Below are 18992 nucleotides of genomic sequence, written 5' to 3' on the forward strand. Positions count from 1 at the left end.
GACCGCAGCCTTAACAAAATTGTGAAGAAGAGCCGCTTCCAGAATTTGGGGGAGCTTCAAAGACAGTGGGCTGAAGCTGGAGTCCAGGTATCAAAAGCCACAGTTCACAGACGTGTCCGGTAAATGGGCTAAATAGCCGTATTCCCATGGTCAAGCCACTTCTGAACTCAAGACAATGGAAGAAGCGTCTGACTTGGGCTATGGAGAAGAAGTTGCAGAGTGGTCCAAAGTCCTCTTTTCAGACGAAAGCAAGTTTTGAATTTCATTTGGGAGTCAAGGCGCCAGAGTCTGGAGAAAGGCTGGAGAGGAGCAAAATCCAAGTTGCTTGAAATCCAGTGTGAAGTTCCCACAGTCAGCAATGGTTTGGGGAGCCATGTCAGCTGCTGGTGTTGGTCCACTGTGTTTCATCAAGTCCAGAGTAAATGCAACTGTGTACCAAGAGATTTTAGAGCACTACATGCTTCCATCTGCAGAAAAGCTCTATGGAGATGAGTATTTCATTTTCCAGCATGATCTGGCACCTGCCCACAGTGCCAAAACCACGAGTAACTGGTGCACTGACCATGGCATCACTGTCCTTGATTGGCCTGCTAATTCCCCTGACCTGAACCCCATCGAGAATTTGTGGGGTATAGTTAAGAAGAAGATGAAAGACACCAGACCTACAAATGCAAATGAGCTGAAGGCCGCTATCGAAGCATCCTGGGCATCAATAACACCTCAGCAATGCCACAGGCTGATTGCCTCCATGCCACGCCGGATTGATGCAGTAATCCGTGCAAAAGGATTCCCAACCAAGTGCTGAGTGCATCAATGGACATTTTCAAATGTTTGATTTAGTTTTGCTGTTATAAAATTATTTTTTTACTTGGTCTGAGGAAGTATTTTAATATTTTGAGATAGGATTTTTGAGTTTTTTTCAGCTGTAAGCCAAAATCAGCAATATTCAAATAATAAAAGGCTTGAAATAGTTCAGTTGATGTGTAATGAATCCAGAATGTATGACATTTTTGTTTTTTTAATTGCATTACAGAAAATAAAGAACTTTATCACAATATTCTAATTTTCTGAGACAGTCCAGTATATATATATATATATATATATATATATATATATATATATATATATATATATATAGGGGGATGCACAGCGGCGCAGTCGTTAGCGCGTGTACGGCACAGTTCTGAGGTCATGAGATTGAACCTCCTGTGTGGAGTTTGCATATTCTCCCTGTGCTTGCGTGGGTTTCCCCCAGGCACTCCGGTTTCCTCCCACATTCCAAAAACATGCATGTCAGGTTAATTGGCCGGTCCAAATTGTCTCTGGGTGTGAATGAGCGAGTGACTTGTCTGTCTCTGTGTGCCCTGCGACTGTCTGGCAACCAGTTCAGGGTGTCCCCTGCCCTCTGCCCAAAATGGCTGGGATGGGCTCCAGCACCGCCGCGACCCGAATGAGGATAAGCAGTGCAGATAATGGATGGATGGTTGGATATAATATATATATATATATATATATATATATATATATATATATATATATATATATATACATATATATATATATTATATGTATAATATATATATATATATATATATACATATATATATATATTATATGTATAATATATAAAAAAATATAAGCTATACATGTTTTTTTAGAAGTAGCTGCTGGGCGACTGTTTATCTATCAAGAATGCAGAACACAATGTACAATGCAAATACATGAAGTAGGGAAACCATGAAAAGTAAACCACAACACAGCAAAGGATTACTGTACATGAGGAAAAAAGCTGATTTAAGCCTATCCCAGGGGTTGGCAAACCAAAGTGTTGAAAGAGCAATATTGGTGCAAAAAACTTGTTTAAAGGTGCAAAAAATTAAAAAGTTTATGTAAGCCTTGTAAGGGAGGCAACCTATACGGCATTTATATACTGTATATATATATATATATATATATATATATATATATATATATATATATATATATATATATATATATATATATATATATATATATATATATATATATATATATATATTCATGGGAAAACGTGAAGAATGTGTCTACAGAAAACAGTTTTCCATGATCAACCATTTTTAAAAAAGGACCAGGGAGCCACTAGGGCGCATACAGCTTAAATCCTAGGTTAATTGGCTGGTCCAAATTGTACCTAGGTTTGAATGAGCGAGTTAATTGTATGTCTCCGTGTGCCCTGCAATTGGCTGGCAACCGACGATGGCTGGGATAGTCTCCAGCACCCCGGAGACCGTTTCTTTTTACCATTTTATACATATTATCACTTTATCTTTACTAATTTCGGTTTGGCAGGTTGGATGAAAAAGCCTGCTGAGTTGAATTTGGCCCGCGGGACATATTTTGCCCACCGATGTCCGAAGTCTACTTTTTTGAAGGTTCTTGTTGAGCCCAACATCACGACCAAGGTATTTTTGAAAGCCTAGCAGTGAAGCCTGACAGGGAGCGTAGATAGGGAGGGATTAGAAGTAAGCCTGTCTTCTCTTCATTTTGCTGAATTAGACTTTTCCTAACCAGTCCAACCCCCTTTCCTTTTCCATCTATCTCCTTTTTTCCAGTGATGCGAATGCCTCAGTACGTTGACGCATATTTCCTAAGATGAGCGTGTGTGAATTATACATCAAGGCTAGCCCAGCTAACGCGTGGTTGCTTATGCAATAGCAGCCCGTTTAGCGTTGCTGCTTCTAAACCAAAGTTGAAGATGAAAGGCTTTTTCTCCTTGTCTCTGACCTGTTTTGTGCCAAAACAATGGCCTTTCACTGTGCCATTTCCATTCTGTAGTCTCAATCTTGCGGCCCACGGGCCCTTTGAGGCACCTCAAGATGTTAGTTTGGGGCCCTTGCCATAATCATCATCTCATTAGCTGCACCGCTTATCCTCAGTAGGGTCGTGGGGGTGCTGGAGCCCATCCTAGCTATCTTCGGGCAGTGGGCAGGGGACACCCTGAACTGGTTGCCAGCCAATTGCAGGGCACACAGGGACAGACAACTCGCTTGCTCATTCACACCTAGGGACAATTTGGATCGGCCAATCCACCTGAAATGCATGTCTTTGGAATGTGGGAGGAAACCGGAGTGCCCGGAGGAAACCCACGCAAGCACGGGGAGAACATACAAACTCCGCACAGGAAGTCCGGTAGCTGGATTTGAACCCACACAGGAGGTTCCTAAGACCTTAGAACTGTGCCGCACACGCGCTAACCACTGCGCCGCCGTGCTGCCCCCTTGCCATAATATCAAAGCTTAATACTAGTGTGGCCCGCGCAAGTTTGATATGCATGCCAATTAGTGAGGCAGGGCTCAAAATTACACACTAATGTTACTGATTTATGTACATCCGCCCTGCAATACCATTGGCTAGCTTCTTCCTGGTTTAACCCATGGCAGTGCGTACACACCATTGACTATAAGTTTCAAGATTTTCCATCCATCCATTACCTGCATTGCTTTTCCTTAGTAGGGTTGCGGGCGTGCTGCAACCCATTCCAGTCGTCTTAGGGCAGTGGGCAGGGGACAAAATGAACTGGTAGCCTGCTACTTCTGAGATGACGCGAATTGATTCTTTGAGGCTCTTATCTGGTTTTTAGTTTGTGGTGAGCTGGACATTACCAATAAGGACTTAGGCCTGAAGATAGCCTTTGACCTGAATTGTAGGTAGTTAATCAAAGGAAGTCTCTAAGTACTACGTCGCAAATATATTTTCTTCCTCATATTCTGATAGTCTTTTATATTTGTTCTCTTTAAAATCTGTTACAAGTTTACACTGGAGTGCCATTTGTAATCCTGTTGCATACAATGTTTCACAACGTTGGCATCGATGACAATAAAGACAATTTAATTCCAAATGCCAGGAGTCTCTACGCCAATTTTGATAGAATAAAGGATTCCCTAGTGCTTTTTAAACACAAATTTGACATTGTTTCAGAAACATGAAGAAATGTGAAAAAAAAACTTGGAGTTCCATCTACATGATTTGATTAATCAGAAAATTGTTTGGACTGTCAAGGAGATGGGAACAGGAGATGGGACCAAGATATGTTTCCCGTCCGCCCCTTTTTCCTTCTGTGTATCATTTTTTTGTTTTGGAATACATTGTAACCTTGTTGTGATGAACAAAGGGGAAAAATGTAAATTGATTGGTCCTGTACTTTGGCTGTAGGTGGACTGTCATTGGGCATTGATAGTCAATGTCACAAGTCAATAGTGGTCAATGTTGAGTTAAACTGTGGCCCGATATTCTGATTTCCTTCCCTGACCCAATTTTGAGCCAACAAATTCATCCAATCGTTCTCAACAAAATAAGAGAGTGAAATATTGGCCCGTTGATGTACATAGGGCCTGAAGCAAAGGTTTCCAATGGGAAACTTTCTGCATACAGAGCACATCCAAATTTAAGTCTGGTATCAATGTCCTTTCAAAGATAAACATCTCATGTGGTGCCATTGATTTTTGCTAACAGACGCAGCGCCTTTAAAAATGAAACTCTTTCCAGTGTCTGCCTGTCTGAGCGCCGGTAGCTGCGGGTAACTGTCAATGTCTGGAAAAACTCCTGGAAAACACAACATGCCGATCAGGAATTTTGACCCTCTCCCTACTCGGCTAGCTTTTGTCTCTTTTGCACCAAATGATTTTCAAGCAAATCTTCTCCAGAGTGTACAGCTGGTTGTCCCAAATTAAATTAGCTTTCCATTATTCTGATGAAGACTGAATTATTTCCTTCAGGGAAAATTTTATATCCTAAGCCGTAAAAGTGCAAGGAAAATTAGTTAATGCTTTTATTTACTTCCCTTGGCGGTAATCGACCAGCAATGACCAGATGTGTTGTCTGCTCTAATAATTTATTTCTTCTTCGATAGAATGTACTTGTAGCCTCATTTTTTTTCAACTGAAGCTCTCAGCAGAGACCCAGACAGGGCAAGTTGATTCCAAAGCAACCCATAAATAAGCATGGGCTAGACATTTTGTGTCCCTGGATGGCCATGTTGTCTTAACTAGACTGTGTCGCCTCATGTTGACATTAATGTCTATTGCATCCAAGTTTTTGATTAAAGATGGCTGCTCTCACAGTGAACCCCCGCAGAGTATTTTGGGGGGTTGAGTGTGCCAGCTCATATGTAGGTTTGGCCATCCCATATTTAAGAGCTCTTCTGTCCAAATTTTAACAATAGGCCTCATTCACTGTTGTGCGTATGCACTAATTTGTGCAAAACACTTATGCACGCATGAAATGTGTTATTCATTTTAGAGCTTCAATGTGTTTGTATTCTCCAGACAAATTCATAAACATCCTTACAGATGAAGGATACGTACAAATAATGACCATCTTAGAAACAAATATTCAAAGTATAATCATCAACACACTAATTTCAACAATAAACTTTACGGTGGTAAAATGTTGCTTTGTTCTTGTACAGATTTTTGTGTCAGTTTATATTAGGATGCGTAGTGCACAATCTTTGGGCCAATCAATGATCCCCTGTCCTCTCAAACCTGCTGATTGTGATTATTTTTTAAATCCAATGTATACTTTCACCTTTCCAATCATAAACACATTGATCAAGTGAATGGTTTTATTTCTACTAGAAGAAGTACTGTAAAATGTAAGAATTCCATTAATCTACTTTGCTATAGTCAGTGGCTGGCCTTTTTAAACCAATTATAAAATAAAATCATTTGACCATTGGTTGCGAAGGAATTCGAAACAGGGTTACGGCAGGGAGCGCACCAAACTCTGACCACTGGACCCCCAGTTATGTAGATGACATGAAAAGTCAATGGGTTTTGTCTCATTATCATACCATTCTTCGTCACGATACCAGAGACAAATGTTGATTTTGTTGTGCGTTTTACATGTTACAATGACAATGACACTAGCTGACCCTCTCGATATACAGAGACCCCTCCATACTTTGGTCCCCGGTAATTGCTGGTTCACTCCTTCGCGGATTTTGAATTGAATTGATTTTGCCTTTATAGTCATTGGTATCGTTGTAACGTGCAACCGCCTATATTCTAAGCATTCTAAGTGACAATTTTATTGTCATGGTAACATGTGAAACCAAACTGTCATTTGTCTTTAGTACAGGGACTAAAAATAGTGTGATGTTGGGATAACATACTCTGCCTTTTCGTATGTTATCTATACCACTGATGGTCCTGTTGTTAGAATCAGACCATCACTGCCCAGGTTTGATTCCTGGCAAAGTTTGAGCTGAGAAAAAGTGAAACAGAATTTTATACTGATTACTTATAAAAAATTAAGGGTGTGCATTATAGGGCAGCACGGCGGCGCAGTGGTTAGCGCGTGTGCGGCACAGTTCTGAGGTCGTGGGAACCTTCTGCGTGGGTTCAAATCCAGCTACCGGCCTCACTGTGCGGAGTTTGTATGTTCTCCCCGTGCTTGCGTGGGTTTCCTCCGGGCACTCCGGTTTCCTCCCACATTCCAAAGACATGAATTTCAGGTGAATTGACCGGTCCAAATTGTCCCTAGGTGTCCCTGTGTGCCCTGCGATTGGCTGGCAACCAATTCAGGGTGTCCCCTGCCCACTGCCCGGAGATTGCTGGGATGGGCTCCAGCCCCCCCGCGACCCCAATAAGGATAAGCGGTACAGCTAATGAGATGAGATGAGATGAGATGGGTGTGCATTATACACTAGTGCGCGTTATACACAAATAAATACAGTTTTCAAATTGTTTTGTGATTCTTGATCAAACTAATACAACTGCAACCGATGCAGGAATTTTATACAACATAAGTTTATCATTCCTACTAGCTTAAGTGGTGCACTGCCTTACTTACTACTAATTCAGAATTGCTACTGAGGCTGTCAAATCTTTGGAGAGAGATCTTTCCTTTCAACCTTTCCTTTCCTCTTTTCTTTTTGCACACAAACAATGCGAGTCTCTGCTTCCTTGGTAACGCTTGCAAATAGAGAAAAGTCCAGGGCCAGTAACACATTGACTGTAAAAAAAACAAGGGGAAAAAAATAAGAGGGGCTGCGTCTGTTGCCAATTACTACTAGTAAACTCCTTTTAGAGAGCACGATCTCCTTTTCTTCATATAGGAGAGGCTGCTGCTTAATCAAGTCCCAGCCGCCCGGGCTCTTGATCTCGCGGCTTTTGTTCGAAGTTGCAATCAAGCGTGTCCCGTTTCCAAAGTGAACAAAAAGACCTTTTGGTGCCCGGGAGGCTCTTTGTGATCCCAAACGGGCCAGCTAAGAGACGGCGCAAGAGGACATTTGGGGGAAGGTGACAGTAAGCAGATTCACATATGAGACAGTCATGGTGTTGGAATGGTGCAGCAATGTAACCTGGAGCTTTCTGGCGGGGAATGAAGAGACTCCCGGCGATTGACATTTCGCGCTGGTTGACAAGCGAACAATTGTGAGCATGATGCAGTCAGTGTGTGCTGATTTCTGCCTGTACTTGGATCTTTCTTGTATCTTTCTTTGTTCTTATGACTCACCAATGAGCTTGTTGACTTACTCTTAGGATTAATGGCTACCACCCAGGCGGTAAAAGTGGAATATTTCCTCACTATTCAATGCCCAACTCCCCCCACATTCCAAGGGAGCTTTGACCTTAGTGGTGCGTGTTTGGAAAAAAAAACTTTTTTCATGAAAGCCTCTTTCATTGACCCCTATATCCATAGTCCAAAATGTTTTCAAATAGAGTCTGTTATCTTACAGTCGTGCACTTCCCACCTGTTGCCCTCTTCGGCATACTCATGGTTAGTCATGCTGAGCGTGTTGCTGCAACTCACGCAGATTGAAAATGTGACCATACTCTGGCTTAGGCGTATGATGTGTGTAGTAGGAGTGATTTTTTATTTGTTTTTTTTTGTGTGTTTTGTTCTTCTCAAAATCAATGACCGTGCCGAAGAGTCGACAAGATTCGGCTCGTTTTTCCTCTACTGGTTTGACATCAGTGCAACATGAAACAGTGTAACCCATTAATGTACAAAAAGAATTCCATACGAAACAAAACACCAAACAAAACACCAATGAGGAATTTTTTTTTTTTTCATTAGAAAAATCCTTCATTTCTGTGTCATACGTATACGTCTTCACAGTGGGGTCCTTTTCCCATATTGACATTGGATATCATGTCAGCCAAACATCATCAGATTTTGCGGATTTTCTTCAAAGTTTCTGTCAAGGCTCAGAGTGTGCAGAAGCACAATGCAGAAAACAGATTAGAGCGTTGGTCTTTATTTCGGACAGGGTTCGGTACATGTGGAGTCAGGTATCGGGGCAACAGTATTTACAACACCATAGGCAGAAGTCATGGTCCATTTGGCAGGCGAGAGGGTTGGTTATCCTGAAAGCAGCCATTGTGTCACTACAAGAATTCAGCAGGCGGTGATCGTGATCCAGAAGGGCAGGCAAACGTTCAGTACATTGTAATAAACAATACTTGGACAAGAAGGCTTATAAAGATAGTTTAAATCGTGTAAAGAAAGGTGAGTTAGGAGAGTAAGCCTGTGGGGTGGAAATAAAAGCCAGGAAGTGAGTGACCAAATAAGGTAAAGGAAAGTGAAAGGGGGAGAAAGAGGAAATCAAACCTGATGCAGTACTGTGACAGTGTCCAATAGTGGAATTAACCCTGGCACTAATCTACCAGCAAACCATACCAGTTTTTACTTGTGTTTTTTCAAAGCATCATCCTCTGAAAGTAACACGTGGAGACCACCTAATCATAAGAGCTTCTCGTCTGTCTTTGAATGTCACGGACCAGGAACAGACACAGGACCCAATAGCGCTCGTTTTCTCGGTTTTTATTAATAAAGAGGGAGAGCAGGGCTTGCTTCCACGATCCGATGGTTGACAGACAAGGGTAGCAGGAGACGCAGAAGTGGCACTTCCGTGTCGAGCGAGGAGGGTCGAAGACAGGCAGGAAATACAAGTCGTTAGCCGGGACAGGAGAGCAAGGGCGGTGTCAAGTTCGGAAACAAGGTCGGCAACAGTAGTCAGGCAGGTAGCGGGGCAAAACAGGTCGGATAACGGGAAGGCAGAACTGGGCAGCGTCAGGTCCGGAAACAGGTTGGCAACCGGTAACAGGCAGAGAAAACAGAGCAGGAACAGAGTCTGAACGTGAGAGCTTGCCGAGCTGGGAGCAACGGTTCGCATAACGAACTGATAGGGATTTCTTGAAAGCCGGGTGTTTAAAAGGAGTTCATCAGCCAATCAGCTCTCAGGGCTGTTGGCGCCACAATAAGCAGTCGCAGGTGCTCTGAATCGGCAATCATGACACTGAAAGTATTACATTTTTGTATTGGTTGTTGATAACTCAAATTTGAGAGAACCATTTGGTTTGATAATGCTAACCTAAATCAACTTAAGGAACTAGGGAACAAATTCAACTGCGTAGTTTCAGGCTACACTTACCCGGACACACTACAGGAAGTGGTCCCGCTACAACCCTGGCAATTAAGGGATCCGTGTGCTATGAGTGCCTAATTTAGATTGAAAAATGCTACAAATAAATGACACCATGTTTAATTCCTTGCTGATATCGGATCTGATATTATCGATATCTGTCATTTTGACTGTACCGTGGCTTTAATTTTGGCAAACCATACCAGTTTCTACTCCAGATTAATCAAAACATCATCGTCTAAATGTAACATGCGGAGATCACCTAATGAAAGAATCAGATGTTGAAAGACGTATGAGAAAAGACACGTTTGGGTTCGTTATTTAATTACATTTGCTTGTCCTGCTAAGACATCATAAGGCATCAATGTGCTCACCAAACAGGATTAGTGAGTTCTGCTTTTCCCAAGGCCTCTGTGAAGCCTCTCTTAAGACAACCAGGTAGTGCATGGAATCCTTCTGAACTCCGGACCCCCTCCCTTTTCCCACCATGACCTCCACCCGGTTGCCTTTTGTCTCTTCACTCCTTAAAGCTTTCTCTTATTCTGCTGCTGTCCTGCCGAGCCTGTGGAACTGCTTGGTTCATAGGTTGCATGTGATTGTGAGGATTGCTGCCTTATATATGTGTCTTCACTCCTGGGAATGTGCTGCCAGTATAAAAAGTCTTATAGTAACGAGATTATTACCCCGTCAAGGACCGTGCCGATGTGTCTCGTTAGTCGTGAACTGCATGATAAGCCTTTTACTTCTGTCATCATCCTTGGCCAGTTGGTAGCACACTTTAAGCCTACCTTCGAGGCATTCCACGTCATTTCATACAGTAGTTTTAGAGTGTGAGGAAGCAGTGAAAAGCGCCCCCAGGTTGACCCCATGATTGCGGGCTGCAACTTGGAGTTTATTTTTAAACGTTGACTCAAATGCTCTGCCAAGAGAAATATCCCATGAAAAACTATCTGGGTGATTTGAGGCTCTTAAGATGGTTTCTATTTTTAGGGCCCATGACAATGAGTTTCTTTTTTCCGTCTTGTTGCTCTGATACAGAGGATGATGCACGAACAAGGAATATGAAGACAGATACAGAAACCTCATGTCTACCTATATTTCTAGGAACAAACTTTTGTAATCCCAGGAACTATGTGATCTAATCATGGTGCTTTTTGTTTTTCTTTTGGTCAGTGTTCACTTACGTAGTGTAGTCTCACCAAGCAAAAAACGGTTTAATAGTTCTGTCCAAATCACATCTTTATTTGGTACAAAAGAACTGTCTGGGGGGGTTACACTTGGACCACATTTAATGAGCTAAAGACAACCAAATATTTGAATTATTTTTGTTTAGTTCTTAACAGACCAGATTTTGGCCCAAATCCAATGTGAAAAAGACGTCTTCTGGTGTTGGGAGTGGGAAGTTCAGATGCCTGGATTTGCTGAAGGAACCTGCCTTCATTTCCCTTTAGATAAAATAAAACGCATGTCTGAATTGCTCATTGATTGTTGACCCGCACAGATTAAAGCCTGACTTTTTCCTTAAATTCATCCCGGATTGGCCCAAGCTTCATGTCGCTTTCAACAGGATTGGTAGCCTAAAAGTGGATGAAGTCTTAATTTGTAAGCATTGTTCTTTATAATCATTGTATCACAAACCAAATGTTTTTGGAAAAAAAACGTTTTGGAATCTTTTGATTGGGATTCTTATTTTGCAGCATGCAATACACATACATACACACAGTGTAGTGTTTTTTTTAAGTTGATTAACTTCATTGGTAGAAGTGTTTTTTAGTTTCATAACACTCTAAACTAAATACTTAGCAGTCCAATGTCCGGGGAACTTAAATAACCATGCAAAATCGGAAGGGAAATTATCTTGTGGAATTTATTGCCTGAATGGCCAGAACAAAACCAGCCCCTTGGAGGTCACAGTGGTTGGAGGGACACTTGAGGTTCTCAGGGGATTGTTGATTCTATTATTCCTTCCTCACCCTGGGTCTGTGCTTGAGAGGTGGTCAGAGTGAAAGGATATAGATCACAAAAAGTATGGGAAGCTGTTTTATGACAAACAATATGCAGTCACAAAACGCTTACCTTGTAAAAATCAATGACATATTTGGTTGATTAAGTACTCGTGTTGGGAGAGTTACTGAAAATAATTAATTAGTTACCGTAACTTGTTTTTCATCAAAAGGTAATTTCGTCACCCCCTGGATTACTCACACAAAAAGTAGCTATTACTCTGAAAGCAATTGTCTAATTACAAAATACCTTATATACTCGCATTAAAGCCTACCAACTGAAACTGCGTAAAAATAGCCATTTCAGATTCAGATTCAGATTCAGATTCAGATCTACTTTATTGTCATTCTAGTACACGTGTATACAGAACGAAATGTCGATACATCTGACCCGCACAGTTTCCTCGAATGTACAGATATAAGTAAAAGTTGTATTGTATTATGGCTACGTATAGTATTTTACCATAGTGCCGATAGTGCAAGAGGAGTAGCTAAACAGATGTGCAAAATGGGCATTCAGGTTAACAAGTCAGGTAAACAGTAACATTAACACTGTAACAATAACGCTGTAAGTACAATAGTGCAGAGAGCAGAGAGTGGCAAGCTATAAAGAACTGCCAGTAGTGCAAAAAGTCAGATTAGCAGCCGTTTAGATTTAGGTTAACTATATGTTAGATTGACCATTTAACAGTCTAATGGCCAGGGGGACTAGACTACTGCGGAACCTGGTGGTCCTGCACCGCACACTGCAGTACCTCTTCCCAGAGGCTAGCAGAGTGAACAGTCCATGATGGGGGTGAGAGGGGTCCCCGATAATGTTCTTAGCATGGGATAGGCAGCGCTTCTGGCCAATGTCCTGAATGGAGGGAAGTGTAGTCCCGATTATTTTCTCTGCTGTCCTCGTTACCCTCCTCACACTACCCCAGTCGGTAGCGCTGCAGCCTCCACACCACACAGAGATACAGCTGGTCAGGATACTCTCTATGGTGCCCCTGTAGAATGTGATGAGGTAGGGTGGGGGCAGGTGGGCTCTCCTCATCCTCCGCAGGAAGTACAGGCGCTGCTGTGCCCTCTTAACCAGTGATGCAGTGTTCACGGACCAGGTGAGTTTGTTTGTAATGTAATTTAATAAAATGAATAAAATAAAACATGTACACCACTCTGTGGGAGGAAATTTAAGCCTTCATATTTCTTGTATAATCTTAAGAGCTTGCAAACAGACACTTAACCAAGACACTCCATATCCATTTTGCTTCATTGCTAACAACATTGTCGATTACAAAAGAAACTTGGCAACTCGGTGTTTCTTATTGTGAGCCTGTGTGGCTTCCATGCGGTAGGCAACCTTCCTTGAGTTGTCATAGTCCCTTTGCTCATTTTAAAACTAAAATAGATTGCTCTTAAAAGAAAGGAATGTTTTTCTGATTTCAATTCCAGCATCTGATAGATTCCTCAAGATATTTAATACATCTTGCCACGCCAACTCACCTCATGTAGTCAGGTTTGAGAATATAAGAAAATAGCTTTGAGTTTTTGGAATGATTGCTTTTATCTTCAAAAAATGTTCTAGGTATTCTGTAATTTCATGCAGGATATCACCGGACATACTTTCCACTGGACTCGACAAATATGTTCCACAGTGGTGTCAGTCCTGGCAGTCTGTGCACTTATATTTGCTGCGGATTATTCCGCTTGGCCAGACGGATTTCGGCTCAGCACGACAGGATGTGTTCAGCCGACACTGATAAAGCTATCTCCTAGGGTTACAGTTTGAACGGAAAGCACAGACAACGGCGAGCTAGCATCGTTTCATTGTCATATTTGAATAAGATTCTGCAGTAAACTCTTTTTGTCTCATCAGGGTTAAGACCGGGACATTTGGACATTTCCTTAAATAATGCAAGTGCCACAAATAGTGATATTGTAACTCATTTTTCACTAAACTCAAAATATGTTTTCCTCCTGCTTTATCATTCGAAATGGCTGTGGCAGCAGCGTTGTCATTAGGGCTGCAACGATTAGTCGACTAAGTATTTTAGCCTTGATATGTCAAATACAAAGATTACTTACGAAGTTTGCAAAGCAGACCTTGCGTATCATGGAAATACCTCAGTGATGCACCAATATTTAAGGATAACAGTGGAACAGTTGAACAAAATGGAGTGACTCGCCTCGATAAGGTTCAAGTAATATTCAAGGCAATAATACGGTTTTGATGTCATACATTGTACACTTTATCTATTTCTTTTTGTTTTTCTTCTCGTTGGGTGAAAAATAGTCTGTGTAATATAGTGTAATAATCTGTGAAGCCCTTTGAGACTCTTCGTGATTTAGGGCTATACAAATAAAGATGACTTGACTTGACTTGACTATTTCACTATAAAAGAGAGCTTGAGTGTTAAGCCAGACTGTGCTTGAGAAACATAATTGAATTTAAACACGTGCAGTCTGAAGAATCAATGTCAGTTGGAAAATAAAGCAGTTGACCACTGAATGTACCACACAAAATGCAAATCATCTTTGTTTCATTTATTTTTCTACTGCTGCTAATGAGCCTGTTGAAAAATGTTGATGTAAATCTATTATTGATTTGACTTTCCCTAGAAAACGAACAGAAGATGGTTTTATGTCTCTGCTGACTGAGCACTATATCTAGTTGGTTTTAGACAGGGCATTTTAGGGCATTATGCATCGACTGTATGTTCAACAAAAGACATATTTTCCATTGCACTAATTTTCTTGTGTTGATTACCATTTGCCACATAATTACATCAAATTCATGTTAAATTTAGAAAAAAAATATTGTCTGATTATTAGACTGATCGTTTCAATAGTCGACTATAAAAATTGTTCTTTAGTTGCAGCTAGAGGCCTAGGCCCAAACTCGGCCTGAAATCCGGCCAGTTTCGGGATTAAAATGTCAATCATTAAGTCGGGCCGGGCTGGCATTGTCTCAAAGTTGTTTTTTGTTTGTTTGGTTTCTTTGTAGATGATCTGAACAGCATGCACTTATTTTCAAGTAATTATTTAGATGACTGTTTGAGTAATATTTTTCTGAAGTAACAGTACTTTTACTTGAGTAAGACACTACGGCGATGCAGTTGGGCACAGAATTGCGCACTTCAGCACTGAAGTTATATTCTTCAGAAAACTCTATCATAAAGAACACGACTACCAAACTCCAAATCACAAAATCCAAATAAATTTTCATCCTCTGTGTCACTGTAAAAGATGCATCGCTTCTTCTCTCAACCTCTATGTCGCTTACGTCTGATGTCATTTCCGCTTCTCGCTAATAGTTTACAAGCTTTACAAACGTTCTTTCTGCTTTTTGGCCAAATATTGCACTATTTGCAGCTTGTAATCTGCAGAATATGATTTTCTTTTCTGTGCCATTTTGTTCAGTTTCATTTTGCAGCAGCTTGCCAAAATGCGCAATTTGCGCAGAAGTGTTCATATCAGTGCTGCACTTCAAAGTGCACACTTGATTTGAGGGACTAAACATGAGGTTACGTACTTCAGCCAAACCGCGCACCTTAGCTGAAGTATGACCCATGCCAAAATTAAGTTCGGGTTTACATCGGCCGAGTCCCTCAAATCATGTTAATTAGGTTTTGGGTCAGGTCAGGTTTCAATACTTGCAGGCCGGATTGGGTCAGGCTGGATTTTTCTTAGGCCAGATCTTACCATCTTACCTCTAATATTAGCTCTAGTTGTCATGATGTTAAATTTACCAAATGTGTGTGGCAGATAGGACCCTTAAATAATTTGGTAGCTGTCTTGCAAAAATTATTGTTACCTCCGCTCATGAAGTTAATGCAAGAAAGAGTACAATTTGATTGTAAATATTTTCTCCTATCTCCTCAAACAGGGCGTATGCTGGGGCTAAGGCCATCACAGTGCCATGGCTCTGGTTCAGACTCTGCATGTCACTGACCGCCCGGATCCCAGCTCCGACAACTTGCTGCTATCCTCCTCTAACTCCCCCACGGCCTCTTGCAGTTTGGTCACCGCAATGGGCTCAGTTAGCAGCTTGATATCGAGTCGGACTTACCAAGAGAAACACTCCCGAGCGGCCAGCGAATTTGTGGTCAAGCCACGGCGCTCTACGCCAGCAAGCAACTGCTTCCGCCTCCAGGATAACACTCTGCGCAGCGCCAGCTCCTTGGAGCAGCTTCTTATCGTCTGCAACCGGACTCAAGAACAACAAGCTCAGGGCCAGGTTCTACCTCCACCGTTGCCCACCAAGAAGCAGCCTCGGCCTGGGAATAGCGCCACCGGTGGCGGTGGGTCACCCACAAGCACTATGGGCATCGGGGTTTTTAACAGCTTGGGGTACGTGAGCAGTGAGCCGGTCGTTGGCGACTGGAATGACAACTTGGTGGTGGCATCCTTAAGTCCCTGCAGTGACTCGGAAGACCAACGGGATAATCGGACTGTGAATGGCAATATCGAAGGACCTCCTCCTAAACTCATCCCGGTTTCAGGACAGCTTGAAAAGGCAAGTTCACAATCATATTTTAAACACTATGAGACATGCTTTATTTATTATATTGAATCGTGTATCACGCGTATTTACTTTCAATATTTCACCCTGGTCATCCTGGAAGGGTGATTACCTCTAGTGAGGTCCCTTCTCAAGGTTTCTCTTTTTCCTCACGCTGAGGTTTTGAGTTGTTCCTTGCCCGCATGTTGGTTTAAGATCAGGTAATTGTGTCATTGTAATCCTGTGCAGTTCTTAGAGACATTTTTGTAATTAAGGGCTATATAAAAAATGTGACTTGACTTGAAATTATTAATATTCTAAATTCCACAATTCAATTGTTGGCATGTGATAATGGCCTTAACTACGTACATACCGAGTATGCAATAATGGCTGTACTAACTCTTAGGCCAATTATCGCATAAAATATTATTTTAAAATGCAGTATTTTTTCATTAATGTTTTTTTACAAATTCACATTCAAAATTGTGTTATAAGAAGACAAATTCTAAAGCCTTTTGTATGCCATTTATATCACGAGTGGTTGGGTTTTGGTGCTCTCACCCCTGTGACCTGGGTCTTGATTCTTGCGATAGTGTACAGCAATATTTATCAACTAAACAATCATTGCACGACGGTACTATACCACTGTAAAAGCCCCGTGTATAACATGCACCCAAACTTTGAGTTATTTCTTAGTTTAAAAAAACGCATAATACACGAATAAATTATTATGTTTTGTATAGGTTTGCTTTTCTTGCAATTTATACTTTGCGGTGACTTATACATCATACATGTTAAGTCAAGTCAAGTCATCTTTATTTGTATAGCTTTTAATAACAAAGAGTCTCAAAGGGCTGCACAGACCACAGGTTATTGCGAACTATGGAATGTTATTACCAGATCCCCTGATCTAAAACCTACTTGAGGGCAAGGAAAAACTCAAAAACCTCAACATGAGGAAAATGAAGAAATCCTGAGAAGAGACTGCACATGAGGTAATCCCCCTTCCAGGATGAGCAGGCTGCAATGGATGTTGCAATAACACATAAGCCCATCCCAGCCATCTCCAGGCAGTGGGCAGGGGACACCCTGAACTGGTTGCCAGCCAATCCCAGGGTAATATATATATATTCCGATGCCACAATACAGTGACTTTAATGGTCAAATATTACAAAGTTTTCCCTTCAAAAATGCAGTTATTATGTTCAATCAGACCATTCCCATACACAACTTGAGAGCTTTCTCCATCCGGGCCCTGGTGTTGTGGAATGCTATGCCCCCTGAGATTTGAACTGCAACCTCAGTGGAACTGTTTAAATGTTTTTATCTACAGATGATTTGTTATTCACAGTGCAAATACAGATAACATGATAGGACAAAGAGGTGCTGTTCAGTTTAGTGTAAATTTGAATCAAGAATTGTGACAGATTTGGGAAAGAAGAATCTACGGATACACAAAGTTAACAAGCTGCACCATTTTTTTGTCCAGCCTTTTACAAGGTGTTTGGTTTTGGATCGACTTTTATCAGGAGGATGGCGGACATTTAAATCAGCTCCCTTAAGGTGAGCCTTATAATATGTAAAAAAAAATACAAATTTCTTGACTAACGAGTATAAAAAATTATGTTTCGATGATTGTTCTTTTTTTTTTTTGATTTTGCTGAAATCAATACTGTTTTTTGTTTTTTATTTACGGAATGCCGTTTTTTTTAACCACTAGTAGGTGCCAAGTAATAACACAATGTCCCTTTTTACATTTTGTAATTTGTTACATTAAAAATCCATTGCTGAGTTTAAATGAATAATTGATGGTATTTTTCTGTTTGGACTCAGTCTTAGCAAGTCATAGTGTCCAATAACTGACGAGCTATTTAAAGAACAACCCCTCCTTCCTTTTTCTGCACAAGTGCATGTGCAGGAAAAGGCAAACAAGTAATTGAAAGCATTTAAAGTCAAAGAGGCTAATTTCTACACAACTCAAGGAGCTAGGCCCAATAAAAAGACAATATTGGTTGTAAATAAAGTTTCGACTTCTTAACGCCATGGTAAATGGTAAAACCAGTTATCAGCTCATGCCTATTAAAATGCCTACAAAGTGTATGTGTGAGTGTAGTTGCTCTTGACCTCTGACAATGCATACATGAAATATCCTCTTCACTTATCATATATCAATATATCATGACACAATTATGCACATGTGCACAATTTTATGCTAGATTACTTCCACCGCACTCACTGTCAACCCAAAAAGACATTACATCACCCCATAAAATAGATCATTTGACAACTACTCACCTAGCACACTCATAGTCATTGCCTGAAATGCCACGATTGGAAAATTACACTTGCAGTCATTCTCTTAAAGGAAAAGAATAACCCCAAATTTGAAGCCATTTCACAATGATCATAAGATTCAAATATTTATATCTTACCTTTGACACAATGGCAATGCTTATTTTTAAAAAATAAAAAAAAACAAGAAATTAGCTTGGATGATTACCTCTCAGAAGATGTTCCATTCACGAAAACCTCACCTCTCATTTAATTGTTCTTCATTCTTTATTGTTTTTTAAGAAATTGTCCATCACGTTGTTTCTTTTTTCTTTCTAATTTTGTCAGAAATGTACTGTTTTTCAACTACGTCTGCTAAAAACACATTTCTTTTGCTTTCTTAACATTTGCAAGTGCAATTTGGGGTTTTAGAATTAAAAGTGTCCAGTGTTATTTCGGACCAACAGATAAACTTGAAAGCTAAAGAAGCTAAATCCATTGAAGGTTTTGTTTTACCAACATGCTTTCATTGTTTTGAAGTCTTGGGTTGTTCCTTGCGTAACATATTGTTTGGAAGTATCAGAAAACACTTATCTAACGCACACAAAAGCCCCATCATATTACAAAAAAAGTTGCAAGAATAATTACAAAGTCACAATACAGAGATTCATCCAACGGTCTATTTATTCATGTATGTGTCTTATTATGTTGGGATTTAGTAGGTTATAAAATAACAAAGATATATAAACATTATTAATAACTACTGCATAATCATAAAGAAGTTTGATCTACGTGGAAAATATATGTTAGTATAAAACCCAGA

At 40.7% G+C, this 18992-nt stretch overlaps 1 protein-coding gene across 4 annotated transcripts in view; it reads left to right on the forward strand.

Annotated features, from left to right (window-relative positions):
* Nucleotides 1-18992, forward strand: part of LOC148353643 (leucine zipper putative tumor suppressor 2 homolog) — an 82114-nt gene that overhangs the window by 47267 nt on the left and 15855 nt on the right. For 3 of the 4 annotated variants that reach the window (XM_088351006.1, XM_088351008.1, XM_088351007.1), the window contains one exon: nucleotides 15284-15913. In XM_088351006.1, the coding sequence (XP_088207132.1) occupies nucleotides 15317-15913 (597 nt within the window). In that variant the 5' untranslated portion in view covers nucleotides 15284-15316. Of the gene's footprint in view, nucleotides 1-12414; nucleotides 12516-15283; nucleotides 15914-18992 lie in introns of those variants that run through there. The other variant, XM_088351009.1, reaches the window with a different exon arrangement.

This window comes from Urocampus carinirostris, chromosome 13 (assembly GCF_059441175.1).
Source record: "Urocampus carinirostris isolate Australia breed hairy pipefish chromosome 13, RoL_Ucar_1.0, whole genome shotgun sequence".
NCBI classification, from domain to species: domain Eukaryota; kingdom Metazoa; phylum Chordata; class Actinopteri; order Syngnathiformes; family Syngnathidae; genus Urocampus; species Urocampus carinirostris.